Below are 15,801 nucleotides of genomic sequence, written 5' to 3' on the forward strand. Positions count from 1 at the left end.
TTAAAACCTGACAAACACCCCTAAAAGCGTCATTGCGCTACCATCATGCTTACATAACTTTTTTGTTTGTTTCTGGTTGAATCGCCGCTATAATAATATTTTACCCTGTGGGTAATCTTTTTTACTTCTTACATAATTTATTAAGCTACAAATTTAAAACTTTTTTTAATATGTATATACATATTATTATCTAATACACCGGTTTTATTAATAACGATACATTTAGTTTTTAATTTTTTGAAGTCGACGTTTAAACGTTACATAATTTTGATTTTAATTTGTTCTGTGGTTGGTATGATGCCAGCCCGAGTTGTAAAGGTAAATATGAAAATTCATTGATATTACTTTTTAAATATTTACGTGAAACATAATGAAAACAATTAAATTTTTTTCTAATATTAGCAGATAAGATAAGGGCTTGTTCACAACAAATAAAGCTCCGAAACCCTTAATGAAAATATATAACAATAATATAAATATTAAATTATATGATTTATAATTATTATTTTTATAAATCCGATTAACATCATTCAGTGTTATGATAATATATAAAAAAAAATATTGTAAAATTTAAATGTAAATAAATTCTTCATTAAATACTTCTATACGACAATTTGGATCAGAGCTTTATTTTACAATTACTTAATCTATGAATTGATTAGATAAGTATTGCCAAGTAGTCCTATTTTAGGGTTTAAAAAACGATTAACGGGCTTCGGAAGCGTTGATTAATCGTAATATATACTCGTATATTTATTTTAATCGAACGCATACAAGTTAACGTTTAAACATTTATCATTATAACTTATTAATTAGTGTTGTACATGTTAATATATGTACATTATACAATAACAATATATAATATGCGATAGATTACTATGTATATTATATATACTACACATATGAGGTAAATACTAAAGGTAGTAATAATTATAAAAGTTTTAAATCACTTAAAATTTAACATTTAAAAATTAGTATTATCGACCGATGTTGCTTATTATTTTTATTATGATTCTATAATATTTTATTGGTTTTTTCAGGTGTAGAAGAAGCTGGTGTTTCGGCTGGGAAAATGCTAAAACTACTTTATCAGTTTGATGTCGCTCATACTTTTGTATTTAAAAGGGCCTAAGACACTCCGAGTGTTATTCTAAACTAAATAGATCAGACAAATATTCCGGTGCATACGATATGGCAATCGAACGAGTGGAGGACCTTGCTGGAGGAATGATCGACCTTAACAAGTCCGCGACTGTGGAGAAATACGGTGAATATCAGGTATATAACGTACTATATTAATAATTATTATGGTTTTTGTTATTATTACGATAATTGTTGGAGCGATCGAATAATATAATATTATGATATTTGATTTATGTACCTATAGAATAGTTATTCAAAGGTATAAATTAACCAAATTTATCAATTCTTTTTCTCATCCAACAATTCTTTATTATATTAAATATGATATATTTTGTGGCGAACGATACAATATAGGTATTATATTATAATAATATGTATACAACATAATATTTAACTAACATAATAATCACTAGCAAAATATAAAATAATAAAAACCACCGTTAGGCAATGATGTTTTAACAAATTGTTTAGATTTATATAACTCTATACATTACATAATACAACTGATATATTAAACTGTATTGTCTATTTCAATCTGGATATGCAATTAATGGAAGACTTGACGGCGTATTCAACTTTAATCTGGTAGCACTAATTTAGTGGGCGCTACCTGTAACAGTAACTGTATAATGACCGTCCACCGATCTATATATATAAAAAAAAAACATAAACATATATATATATATATGTATATATTGAATGAATAAGGATGTGTATACGACTATACGAGTATACGGAAATTACGACTGCTGTGTCTGAGTCGCCACTGCCAGTGCGTACTTGGTATAAAGCTCACCGATTATACGGAATTTGTATCCCAGGCGAACGAACGGCACATAAAATATCATCCCAGCTATCATGAATATCACCGAATATAGGTATTCGATCTGAGGTTTATCTATTATAGGTGCTATCACCAAATAAAGGGAAATAACAAATATGGTTAACGGAATGATTATGGGGACCTGAAAAAATAAAACGTACGATTAGTTTTATGTTTGTGTTGTGCAATATATTATACGTTTTACTTATCTATTGGTATTTTATTTAATTCACGTGGTTTACCATTCAGAGTCCATTCTACGGCAACGGGGCCCCCTCTAATATAGGTTTCACCGGAAAAATGAAAAAATAATGGTTTAGCTCAAAAAACGTCATAAATGATCACTTATATATCATCTCTCTAGCCTTTGGATTTTCGTTATTATTAGTTGTGCAATTTTCAATAAATAAAAAAATACGTTTTTATAATGTAAACATATAAAGAATATTATTGTTAATAAGGTAATTGAAAATACCTTTCGTTTGATTTGTTTGAAGTGTCTTATGTTTTTAGATGTCACTTAATGTCCATCCGCAAATTGTTTAATATTTATTGTGTATACAGAGTAAAATACCTGTTAAATATTAATTTGTAAGTATTCTTTTTTTGATTCAACAACTATTATTTTGTCATTCTTTCTCTGATATGGTAAGCAGACACTTAACTTTTCAATTTTCCCTTGATATTTTACCCCCTGCCGCTGGACATATCACTAGTTCATTCACTACAATTTTATAAGTTATAACTGATTATTATTATGTTAAAGAACATTCACAAGTTATTATTTATAATATTAGTGGTTTTTAGAAATATTAAAATATCTTTATTATTGAGATTTAAGGTTATTTATATAATTATTATACATAGATTAATATAATATGTTTTCGTTTGAATTTTAAATAACTACAAAACTACCTATATACGTATACTGAGTTTCTCATTATCATAATATTAACACGGGTTGGGTTAAAAACGTTGAGTTATTAAAAATACACATGTCCAATTTTTAGTTAATATAAAACCATAATTATCGGAAAATATCTATCAAAATGATCAAATGTAATACATTTTTATCGAGATTAAAAAATAAAAAATTCTCATGGTAAGTCACGATAAACATTTATAATTTAATTAATTTGGTAGTTCATCGTCATATGGTTATTATAGGCACCACGTAATCATGCACATATTGAATGAATGTTTTTGTGTTTTTTATTTTCATTATTATTATAGGTAATTAAATATTATACGCGCTCACTTTATATGGTCTTGGTACATCGGGTCTGGTGTAGCGCATCACCAGTAACGCTAACATGGCACTTCCGTAGAATATCCACGCCGTGAAACTGAAGAAGTCGATTAGGGAGTTGATCGTGCCTGAGGCCACCATGACAATAGTTATGATCGACTGAAATCAAATAATGGTAAGCATTGCAGTTGTTAGCTCGACGCTGAGAAAGGGAATAATAAAATAGGGTAAAATTATATAGCGTCAAAAGGCTAGAATGCAATACGAGAAACGATAAAGCGACGTCGATTTAATATTACATACAATCTCGAAATTATTGGAAGAAATCCTTTGGAATTTTGGGCGGAAAGAGTGAATAAGAAAATAAGTCGACTGCCGCAAGCGTCAATTATGCACATAGTGTTAGAGAAAACGCCGTTTGAGATTCGGAGCGTTCTACTTTTGGTGATGAATTTTAATTTTACACATATGTGATATATCAGTATGTACCTATACTAGTGAGGGCCAACAATTTAATTTCAAATATCGTTAAATTCTCACCGGTATTATATTAAAAATTATCGAATCATTAAAAATAATTTAAAAAATGTATTTCCCATATTCTATTTTAAAAAACGATATCAAAACAAATACGGTATCGTTGGCCATCACTAAACATAATATTATAGTGGTAAGTTGCGCGACGATAAAATCGAAAAACGGCCTCCTCGTGGAATTGGACGCCCGCAGACCCAAAAATCTGCGTCGTCACTCACTCACTCACGTGAAATATGATGCTTGGCATGGGCGTGAGCTTTTTAATGTGAATGTACGACAGAACGTGCATCAGGTGTCCTTCGCGACTGGCGGCGAAACACAGTCTTCCAGCGGCGAACAATGTGCCGTTGGCCGACCCGAATGTGGATATCGTGATTGACAGCGGTATCACCCAGGCAATGGACCCCAGCGCTCGGATTCCAAAAGTCTAATAATAAGACAAAACGTTTTGATCTATTACAATATTAAATAATAATAAATGTACGCCAAACAGACAGCGATCGTTTAATTTAAATATACATCAATAGTAATAATATTATAATTTATAAGGTACCACATTGAGTATTGTTTACATCAATCGAGTAAACACTATAATCACGTTTGTGAGTATAAAACGCGAGCGCGTGCGATTTAAATTTATTCTTATACAGTCCAGTAAAATATGGAAAAAGTGCTTTTCAAACGAACACTCTTAAAATATTTACAATAAAATGTCAATTTCTGATTATAAAACAAACGCGCCGTTTGAGTTGTAAATATTCTGAGTGTTAGTGACTTTATTTTTTTTTACTATACCTGCAACGTTTATATAGACTTAAAAAGTTTAGGAATAATTTATTGAATAAACGGTACGAATTAAAACAACGCAAACACTTTCACACCATCAGTTTTTATCATAATATTTACTATTTGTGTGTGTTTATTATAGAGTTTATACTGACCACGGCGACAGCTTCGTTTCGCACTATTTCGTCTGGCGACATGATGGTAAGGTACGCCATGTTCACCAACAGGTAACACATCGTCACCAACGGTATGCTAATGTATATCGCTTTTGGAATGTTCCTTAAAAATTATAAAATGGATGGAGTAATCATGTTATATTGTACGCGTATACAATTAACATAGTGTCTATATAAGTTCATCGGACTCAAGAACTTCCAATAACAAGAATTTATCATAATGTAAAATTAGTCGACGCTAATAAATAATAACGAAAGCGTTACTACAGCCATTTTCCCCAAGTTGCATAAAATGTGGGTCCGATCACTATAATGATAACCGATAAGATGTGCTAACCGTTAAATTGGTCAAGATAAATAGCTAAATAGATAAATATACCTATATTGGCTATATTACAGCTATTAACTATTATACATTCAAATCGCTACTCATCAACGTTTAATTAATAATCATATCAACATATTATTAATTAATAATTGTTATTCAAAACCATAAAAGTATAGTCCAAGCTACATAAAACAATGTATTATCTTTATAATACATGTATTTATTATACCTGCGGATCTCAATCTTTGAACTTAAGTTAATATTTAACTAATTTACCTCCCATTTCATTGATGTAAATTGTAAATACTTTCTACCTATTATCATATACATGGACTTATAAAAAATAAAAATTAACCTTTCATAATTTATTAGTTACTCATCAAGTATCATGATCGTACTAATTGGTTCCTAATAAAAATAAAAATAAATTATCTCATCTTATTTTTAAAAAAAATTAAAAAAGTTCCAAAAATATATTTTACATTACAAATTACTAAGCGTCTATTTTTAGTTTTACCAAAAATATCTATAACATCGACTTTGTGAACGTAAAATACCATCTACCTGTATAGTAATATTTATCAACTTTTTTATTTATTGTATTGAACCCCTCATGTCATCTGGTGTAGTGATCAAGTCCACTCACCCCGCATCTAGGTACTATTGTAATTATAAATTAATGATTATTTCTATGTAACTGCGTTGAGTTATACGATATATTATATTAAAATACTATGTTATTATATGGCAATTATGTTATTTTATTTGGCCGTTATCAACATGTAAAGGTACCTATTATTAAATATTATTATTACTTTGAAGGGTTTTTTATTTCTTCAGTGACGTAATTGAGATTGTTCCAACCATCGTACGCCCACAGCCCTGAGTAAAACGCCGTCGCCACGTCACCCATGCTTGTGGTTGTGTTTTCAAAATAATTCCGAAAGTGTTCGGTACGCCCCTGAATGATCTTGTACACACCTCCGGCGACCACAACGAAAACAGCTACCAGTTTCGCAGCCGTAAACGCATTTTGTACTCCGGTGGCCAAATTCACGCTGTAGCAGTTTATGTACGTGATAATTACTGCACAAAAAAAATAATATGAATAGTTTGTTTTAAAGTTACGTGACTATTTTTTATTTTGTTCTTTTAAAACATTATAGAAGAAAGAAAATTAACGTTTAAAGGATACGTCTCAAAACCGATGAATAATATTTTGAAATCTCGTAAAACGATAAAATTCGTACATCATTATTCATTAAATATTTAACCGCCATACATGTCAAACATCAAAACCTAACCACCCACAGCATTTTATTATAGATTATTATTATAAATTAGCAAGAGTACATATTCTTAGCAGGACTATCACTAGAGCAGCGGTTTCCAAACTTTTTTTTTCCGCGGTGCCTTTTTTTGGACCCAATTTAGTAGCCACGGTGTCCTGCTGTGAATAACACGAAAGACAGAACAAAAAAAATACTCATTGATAACCAATTTTACGTAGACCACGGTGCCCTTAGAAAGGGCTCGCGGTGCCCCTAGGGCACTGCGGTGCACAGTTTGGGAATCGCTGCACTAGAGTATTACTCGTATTTCCGAACTGAAAACTTAAAATAGACTTAATTATAGTGTTACTATTTACTATAATATTTTGTAGGATACCATCGATAAAAATATTAAACAGCAAAATTATATTGTACGACTATAGACATTTTAAGTAGGTAAGATGTAAAGAGATATTGTATAATAATTTAAACTTGTTAAGAGTCTAAAACATAATGTTAGGAATGTTATGAATTTGATTTAATTCTATTAAACCTATCCGTTTATTTTTCTATATCGCCCTAATTGCGTATCATGTTATTTTCTTTAAAAATAGGCTCGTGAAAAATAATAATGTAAACGTGGACGAAAAACGCGGGCCGAGAAAAGTCTAATATATTGTCGCAGAGACAAACTAATTAGTAAACAACGAGGATAGGTTACATTTGGCTTGAACTCACAAATAGACAGCACTGCGACGATTTTCACTACATAGTCTGAAGAACCGCATTCGTCGACAAATGCTTCGACGGCATATTTGGCGAAACTCAGACATATTATAGCCACCTGTGACGGTTTGAGTATCAATGTGGATATCCAAGAAAAAAGAAACGCAGGCATCGGTCCAAAGGCATCCATCAGGTAGGCGTATTCGGCCCCAGAACTAGGATTCATCGTACCCAGTTCTGCGTACGCCAAAGCTCCTATGTGTGAATAAAATTTAAAAAAAAAACAAATAAAAACATATTATAATAAATTTAAATTTTTTAGTTTTATTGTAGAAACTTAAAAGTTAAAACAATCGTGTTATCTGGCATCGATCGCACACTTCCGTTTCAATTATTGCTGGTCCAATTATTATATTGCCGAAAATAGTGTGACGAATGACGAACGTGTTCTGGTAAAAATACTTGTTGAAATATTTAGTTTTAAAAATAGATGAAAAGCGACAGTTGTTTTTTTACTATTTTTTTTTCTGTTACCTACTCAGACAAGGAAACTTAATTTAGATAATACAAACGTACCCAACAGTGACATGGCACCACATGCTGCCCATATGACAAAACTCAGGCCTATTGACCCAGTTCTGATCAGCAATCCAGTAGGTGAAACGAATATTCCAGAACCTGTATATTAACGACAAAATACTGATAGTAAATACGTTTGTTAAAACATAATCAATACCTATGAATAATTAAAACCGTTGTTCATTGTCACCTATGTACGTTTATTTAATTTAATTATAGTTTATCAACTTTATACACATACATATACTATAATGTTAATACACGAAAAATATGTATTTTATAAGTATCAAAAAATAATTATTGAATTAGTTAATAATAAAAAATTATTTTGTATTTCTAAGACGGCATGAATTAAAATAATGATCGTACACAATATACATTATATAATAAAATATATTATATGCTTATTATATTATATACGCTAATAACAGTTATACTCGTATATTATAGTATTATACACGTAAACAATGGATTAATTGGTATTAACAAATTTTTAACTTGGTTACTTGAGATTGTATGTACGATCAAATATACCTAATATAATATTATGTTAACTTATTTTCAGCTGTATACCCGTATTTTAATTTTTCATTCGATAACGTTTTCATGAGATTTGGCTTGTAGTATTTTGTCGATTAGTAATCTAATTAATTTCAGGAAATATTCGGGGAAAACGGATTTACGAGATTTTCTTTCTACTTCCTAATTATAATATTTGTCTGCGTATAATATAAACAATATACAAAATAATTATATTACGAGTATTACGATTTATCGGTATTATTTTTGCGTCTAAAATGAATACCACATAAAGTGCAAAAGGTGTTTATAAAATCAATATAATACTATTAATACTTATAAATTATAATTAACAGCCAATTTTAGTTGACCCTTAACAAGTGCGTAGTTATTGTAGCCTGTAGGTAATTTAAAACTTATAATAGCATGTCAGTTATAACCACATAGAATATTAATTTAAAATCTAAAAGTGATTACCGAACTGTATATATTATTATTATTATAATGTAATCAAAAATCAGAAGCTCTTATAATAGTATAATCTATACATATCACACTTCATACTTGGACTATGTCGTGACATAAAATTAATTTCACGTCACAACAATGTGCAGTACTACAATACAGTATATAAAAATATTCGCAAATTTTAACTATATTTGAACAGAATAAAATTGAATTTTCCAATAAATTTTATAATTATGGCTGATTCAATCTACTACTTATACAAAAGGTACACATACTATATATTCATAAATTGATTTATGTGCCTTCAATAACACACATGATAATATTATATTAAATCGTAGGAATTATTATTGACTAAATATATTGGAATCGTGTATTTCAACAGTTTATTACAAACGTTTGACAATTTAGACCTTATGATTATAGTTATAGTAGATTTTAAATCGTCGATTACAGTAAATAATAATAGTAATTTGTATAACAGGAGATTTATTAACACGTACAAATATTCAGTAGCGGATGGTCTAAATAATGTTTTATTTTTATTTTTATGGGGTAGTTTGAGTGAAATAATTTTGACTTATTATTATATAGGATAATTCACTAAGCGTGCTATCACTATTTTTCCTTCAATAAATTATGATTTTCAGAATTTTTAAATACACTTAAAAACCATATTTTAAAATATTTGAGATTTATTTTGTATTACTTAAGGAGTGTCCTAAAGCGATACAAACTTTTATTTTTTAAATAAGAACCTTTCTTTTTATTGTAAATTATTAAGTGGATAATTTATTTTGAAAATTTTGATATATCTAATTAAAAATCTAAACTAATAGTTTCTCAGTTATTTAAATGTTTATATTAAGGATAATAGTTCTTAAAAATTATTTTACAAAATTATAAAATTTATATAATATTTCATTTAGTATACTTTATTATATTGGAATCATTATTACTAATTTAGATTTCTGACATCACTAAATCGTTATTATAACCTTTATACATACTAAATCTACCAAATCCTTGGAAAAAGACACAAAGCTAAACAATTCAAAAACTATTAGTTCGAATTTTGATATTGATATATCAGTATTTTCAGAAAAATTTCCGTTAATTAATTTATAGTAGAAAAGAGGAATTCATATTTGAAAAATAATAGTTTGTATATCTAAATGACACTGATTAAGCAGTAAAAAAATATCAAGAATTTTAAAATATGGTCTTTAAGTATATTTAAAAATTCTCATGATCATATTATCTTAAATAGCTGCATTATTGAAGAAAAAAGGAGATGAACATGTTTGGCGATGTCGAATCACTTTGTATATTATATATTATATATTTATATATACATCGTTATGATGTTAGTATATAGTGTTATACATAATTCAGTCAAAATAATATGACATATTATGTAAATAAAACGTGTCAACAATTCATATTTTTGGAGGATCTCATCAGGAATTTGTGAAGTTTTCGAGAGCCATAAAAATCCACTGTGAATACATATTTAAACAAAGAAAGTAAAAATGAAAACCTCGTTAGTTTACCGTAAATACGAATAATTAAAAAAAAATAATTATTTATTGTCTGTGGGCCATATAAAATACGTCCGAGAGCCACCTATATCGTAGATCGATATATATATATTTAGCGTATGATTTATACGTTAACTGATATAGTTAACCACAACAAAGATATGTTTATGAATTATTAATGGAATGCCAATAAAAAAAAAAAAAATTGTATCGGTATTATTACAGTATTGCTTACCGATCATTGTGCCTACAATTAGAGCCACCCCACTGAAGAGTCCCACCCGTCTCTCGAGGTAAAGAGTGTCACCCTTAGTTGATAGCTTCCGCGCCAACATGTTTTTTCCGTTGCCAGCAGTTTCGCCATCTCCGTCGCTGCCGTCATCGCCGTTTGTGTCGTTGTTGTTGTTGTACCCTAAAACATAATAATTTATACACAACACGGACAAGACCACTGGCGAATTTGCCGGACGTAATTATCTTGTCATCGGTGACGTACGAGTGGTGTGACGGAGTTTTTTGTTTATTTCAATACAATTTTTAATGTTATTAAAAGATATGCTCGCTACGTGTATGTCGACCGAATACATATTATAACATACGATAATAATAATAACGTGTGTACCTATAATATCATTTAGGTATACGATGAAAAACGGCAAGCGGATTACGCAAAGTACTCCATCGCGCCGAATGTTTTCCTTTCACTCGCCGTTCGATCGCGATCATCGCGCGGATATCGAACGCCGACGCGGAATGTATCGTATATAGGTGGTTCCTGCATATAATGATAAATCCAAACGCTTCCTTTCCAATATTTCCATTAGTGTAAATAACGCCCGGGTACGGATATCGTCAGTATACAAAGTTTATTGTGAAATGACACCTGGCGTACGACGCACTCGGAAACGTATCTATAATAGATATATAGGTACCAGCTGTATGTAACCTTGCTTAACCCCTCGTATCCCGAAAGACGAAAGTTCAATAATACGAATATTGAATTTAAAAAAAAAAAATGGGAGGCACAACTATATCGTAGTAGTACTACTATGTGTTATAGTGAGTTGGCGGTTATTTCATTTCTTTTGCGGTGTTGCATCGACGAGCGATTGTATTTTGGGGCTGTTTGATGAAATGCCAACGGCTTGTAGTATATAGGTACTCGTCGTATCGTTCTGGATTGCGATGGATAATTATTATTATGTTTGACATGTAAGACGGTGTTTAAGGTGTTTTACATATTCCGCGTTTGCAATCGAAAATAATAGAAGCGATACACCTCATCAGTGCTATTTCTTGGTATTTAATACGTTTTTGAGAGCAACTATAATAATAACATAATAATATATAAGTGATTAGTTTATATTATTCAACTTCGACGAGATGCGTTGTTTCGTTACAATACATTTCTACGAATAATTTTTCACTGCACAACAAAACGTGTACAAAATTACGGATTACTAATTTACAATGCACAATATACAATGAAATTACACGCTATACCCTTATTATATACCTATAGATATAAGAATGCGTTAAAAATTCAAGCAAGAATTTATATTAAACATATTATTACGAATATGCGTTTTGTGTTGTGTAACTTTGCCCGCGTCAAAAAAATGTTTAAACTTCGTTGACCGAAAAAAAGTCAAATATTAGAAATTAAACTTTAAGTTCTTCCGTTGGTTTAAAATGACGTATTGCTTTATGCATAGGCACGTATTGTTAAAAAAGTATTGCAAAACATTGTTTCATAACATATTTTATAAAAACGTATTTAAAAAAAAAAAAAGGGTAATTATTGTGTTGCGTAATTAAAACGTAAGGATTGGGGAGTACGTGGATTAAAAATAATAAGGTAAAATAAGGTACGCGGACGGTTTAACGAAATTCAATTAAGGCGGTCCGACTTTATTTTATAATGGGTATACCTAGTAATAGTATTAAATTCGCGCGTAATACAATACGGTCTGGATATTCATACGCGTGCAATTCGCCCGAGCGACAAATGATCATCGCCGGTTATCGGCGTACATATTTTATAATGGATTAAACTATAAATGATAGTAATGATAATTAAATATTAAGTATCGCAAATGATTGCGTGCGTGACCGGTCTTAGCGGGTGTATTATAGCGGAGTACCGAATACTTGAAAAGTTGAAAACCACCGGCACAAGCGTTTTATTTGTCCAAAACCCATCAATAATTATTTCATATTAATTATATTATATAGCCTTTGTGTGCCCTGTTATTCTCTGTGAATTTGATTTAGTTTACACGACCTCTCAAAATCTATGAACCAAACGTCATTCATAGACTATAGTGGCATAATATTATATAATCCGCCACTGCAGCCGGTCCTGCGCGTGTACACCGCGGTTATTAAAAAAAGTCTTCTAAAGTCTGTGCAGTTTTAATGTATAAATAATGTGATTTTAAAATGATCTACACCATCATACAATGCAGTATAAACATCATCAAATTAAAATGGAAACATATTGTGAGATTTCAAAATATATTAATATTCCTGTTTACGTTTTGTTTACGTTAGGTATATAATACACACTATAATACTGTCACGATAGTATTAAATTATATTTTTTTAAGTAAGCACACGGTATAAGAAACATGTTTAATGCATATTTCATGAAGTATATTTTATAATCATAATAGTATACGGGGTAGTTTTTAAATTGTTTGTATCGTTAACCTACTGGAAACATACAAACGGTATTTTAGTTTGGTTTTTTAAACTATTAAACATTTTATATGCTTATTTTTATCATTATTAAAATGTTTTATATCCTTTAAAATTAACTAAAATCGTATAATACCCTGAGAAAATTAAGATGAAAAAAATCATCCTTTGTTCTACATCGTTACGAATCTACGAATTAAAAAAAAAGTAAAAACCTTTTAAATCGTCGATAAAAATATTATATTACAGAGTAATTTATCAAGCATGCTCATTATTCATTATTTCATTAACAGCGAATTTATTTAAATTCTTGAGATTTTTTTGTATTACTTGTATTACTTGGTTTTTCAAATGTGGACAACCCATTTTTACTGCACATTTTTTTAGTGGATAATATTTTTAAAAATGTTGATGTATCCATTTTAAAATTTAAACGCGTATTCTTTTAGTTATTGAAATATTTATCTTTTAATGTGTTCTTATTTGAAAAAACGTAACTTTGTATCTCCACAGGACACTCCTCAAGAAGTAAAAAAATTTAAATCTTAAATTATGATGTTAGGTATATAATATTTAAAATAACTGTTTTATTGAAGAAAGAAAGGGGTAAGTATGGTTGGGGAATCACCCTGTATAATTTATTTTATTGTTTGATTTCGGGAAGGATATTTATCAGTGGTACCAAATAGTTTATATTACTAAAACCTACTACTACTAATACTACTACTACAATACTTTATTCCAACTATAATTTTTTTTCTACGCTTCAGTATATAATATGAAAATTAAAAAGATATTTGGATGCATTTATTGCGCTATATGACAAAAATATAATCAAATAATTTATTTGTTCAAAACTGGAACGTTAATTGCAATTGATTCCCATTAGTAGAACTATCACTACTATAATACGGCAATAGCTTATATCATAATAATATATTATATATATACCTATTACTAGTAGATAACTTCTAAATATTATAATATATGTTTATATCTACGGAAAGTATGTATAGTCAGTGAAAATATCACTTATATCGATGATCAGCACACAATTCTATTCATTATTACATATTTTATTTTAAGCGGTATGCACGATATTGTAATTGTTAATAGAGCCAATACGGTGTTACATCCATTTAATATAATTGCGGATTCGTGTTTGTTTTCTGATCCAAATAGTGCTTATTCGAGTTGAAATCATGGTTGAATTATAATTTTATGACAAGACGTATTATAGAAATTAGATAGTCGTATTCGCTTAAATTTTGAAATTGTCAGTTTAAAAAATGTTAAGTGAAAAGTTAAAGTTTGTACTAATGTTAAATAATTTTAAATTAAGACAGTATTATTGTCTAAAAACGAGTAAAATATCCTGGTTACTATAATAAAAATTAGATTGCAATTAATACACTATCATTGAAGACCACGTGTTTTCTAGAATGAAAAATTAATTTAAATTATTATACAATTTTGTGAAAATATTTCTGATTTATTTATTTATAATTTATTGATATTTTGATTTAATAAAAATATCCTGACATTATAAAATATTTGTACTGTACGATGAATTATTTCAAGTACAGTAAATTTCCAAAAACCTATCATATAATTAATAACAATAATCATATATATTTGCATAAAATAGATTTATATAGTCAATAAAGTAAATAAATTGGTTACCAAAAATATAAAAATGCAATATTTTTCAAGTACTAATTTTTAGATTTTTGATAGATTTTTCCAAATTTTTTTTACCACATTTATTAGGAAACATTATTATTATAAGCTACAAATATAAATATAGCAACTTACAGACCGCGACTAAAATTTTTTGTTTTACGCGTTTTGATCCCGACCGCAAGACGGTGTCAACGCGATATTATTATATATTTGTATAAGTAGAGGTCTATAGTATAATATATGTTAAAAAACGCGTAGATGCGAGTATATGGTTAACACAAACTTTGAAAACGTAATACGGCCAACAAAAACGCGGGGGCGTGGGTGGAATGGGTGGCTGCAATCGTGCAGCATTGTTTTTATCGTTGAAAAAAAAAAAAAAAAACGTTGGGTTTTGTTTTCGATTTTTAAAATATTTTTTTTTTCTTACTAACCATGTGACGTCTGCAGGTTTCGTAGCATTTCAAGACGGAAGTACAAGCGACTGTGGTCGACTCAGCGTTTATCGCGCGACCAGACATGACACACTGGGCAGCAGACTGAAAGGCGACCCGGCGCGTGTAATATTATTATTATAGCCGTATAACCGCCGCCGCCCGCAGCGTGGCGAGCGCGTCGCCCGCGTGCGAAAACGGCGTAACGTCAGTGTGGCGGTGTTTCTCTCTCCGGATTTCCTCTCGCTCGTTTTTCCATTTGGGCGGCAAAACGCCGTTTTATCGACACATGCGCCGCACTCGACGGCCGCTAGACATCGCGCGCGTTCTCCCGCCGCGTACTGTGCAACTGTGCACCACCGACCATGCGCCACTACAACTCGACTGAAGCCTATTACAATGTGTTAATATAATATGATTTCGTTATTATTATTATCATCATCATCACCGTCGTCTTTATCATTGTTACGCGTTTTTATCTCGCGCACGTGATATAATTGAAAAATTTAAAACACTCATTCATCCGCCCGACGCAGTGCAGCGTGCGACGGTGGTCACTGCTTGTACCGAAAGACGGGTAGCACATATATATATATATATATATATATATATTATCGCATAGCAGTGGAATAACTGTAAGGGAAGCGATGCGGGTGATATACGACCTTGCCCTACAAAAGCTATGTACACGTTTTTATTCTTTTTTTTAAATCTTTTTGATCTGTTTTATTGTTTTACTTGTTTTTTGGTTTATCATAATATCGGCAAGACGATTAATTGGAACATGTCGTATGAACTTTGAAAGTAAACACATCGCACCCTAATAAATATTTTAGCG

General features: G+C 30.1%; 1 protein-coding gene across 2 annotated transcripts; it reads right to left on the reverse strand.

Annotated features, from left to right (window-relative positions):
- Positions 1 to 1,426: 1,426 nt before the first annotated feature.
- Positions 1,427 to 15,232, reverse strand: LOC132930461 (b(0,+)-type amino acid transporter 1). 2 transcript variants are annotated; one of them, XM_060996346.1, is made up of 10 exons: positions 14,964 to 15,232; positions 10,382 to 10,558; positions 7,616 to 7,717; positions 7,052 to 7,294; positions 5,858 to 6,128; positions 4,694 to 4,817; positions 3,979 to 4,179; positions 3,225 to 3,374; positions 1,940 to 2,108; positions 1,427 to 1,753 (listed from the first exon to the last, which is right to left on the reverse strand). In XM_060996346.1, exons 1-10 carry the CDS (start codon positions 14,989 to 14,991, stop codon positions 1,740 to 1,742), a joined length of 1,479 nt encoding a protein of 492 aa, XP_060852329.1. In that variant the 5' UTR covers positions 14,992 to 15,232; the 3' UTR covers positions 1,427 to 1,739. The 2 variants fall into 2 exon arrangements, with proteins under 2 accessions (XP_060852329.1, XP_060852328.1); XM_060996345.1 differs by having other exon boundaries at positions 1,427 to 1,788; positions 14,964 to 15,229.
- Positions 15,233 to 15,801: the final 569 nt, after the last annotated feature.

This window comes from Rhopalosiphum padi, chromosome 4 (genome assembly GCF_020882245.1).
Source record: "Rhopalosiphum padi isolate XX-2018 chromosome 4, ASM2088224v1, whole genome shotgun sequence".
NCBI classification, from domain to species: Eukaryota; Metazoa; Arthropoda; class Insecta; order Hemiptera; family Aphididae; genus Rhopalosiphum; species Rhopalosiphum padi.

Excerpts from the sequence above, each read along its gene's own strand:
- LOC132930461 (XM_060996345.1), bottom strand. The coding sequence starts at position 14,991 with ATGCTACGAAACCTGCAGACGTCACATG. Across the intron at positions 10,559-14,963 it reads AAACCTGCAGACGTCACATG|GGTACAACAACAACAACGAC; the intron begins GTTAGTAAGAAA and ends ATTATGTTTTAG. Across the intron at positions 7,718-10,381 it reads AATTGTAGGCACAATGATCG|GTTCTGGAATATTCGTTTCA; the intron begins GTAAGCAATACT and ends GTTAATATACAG.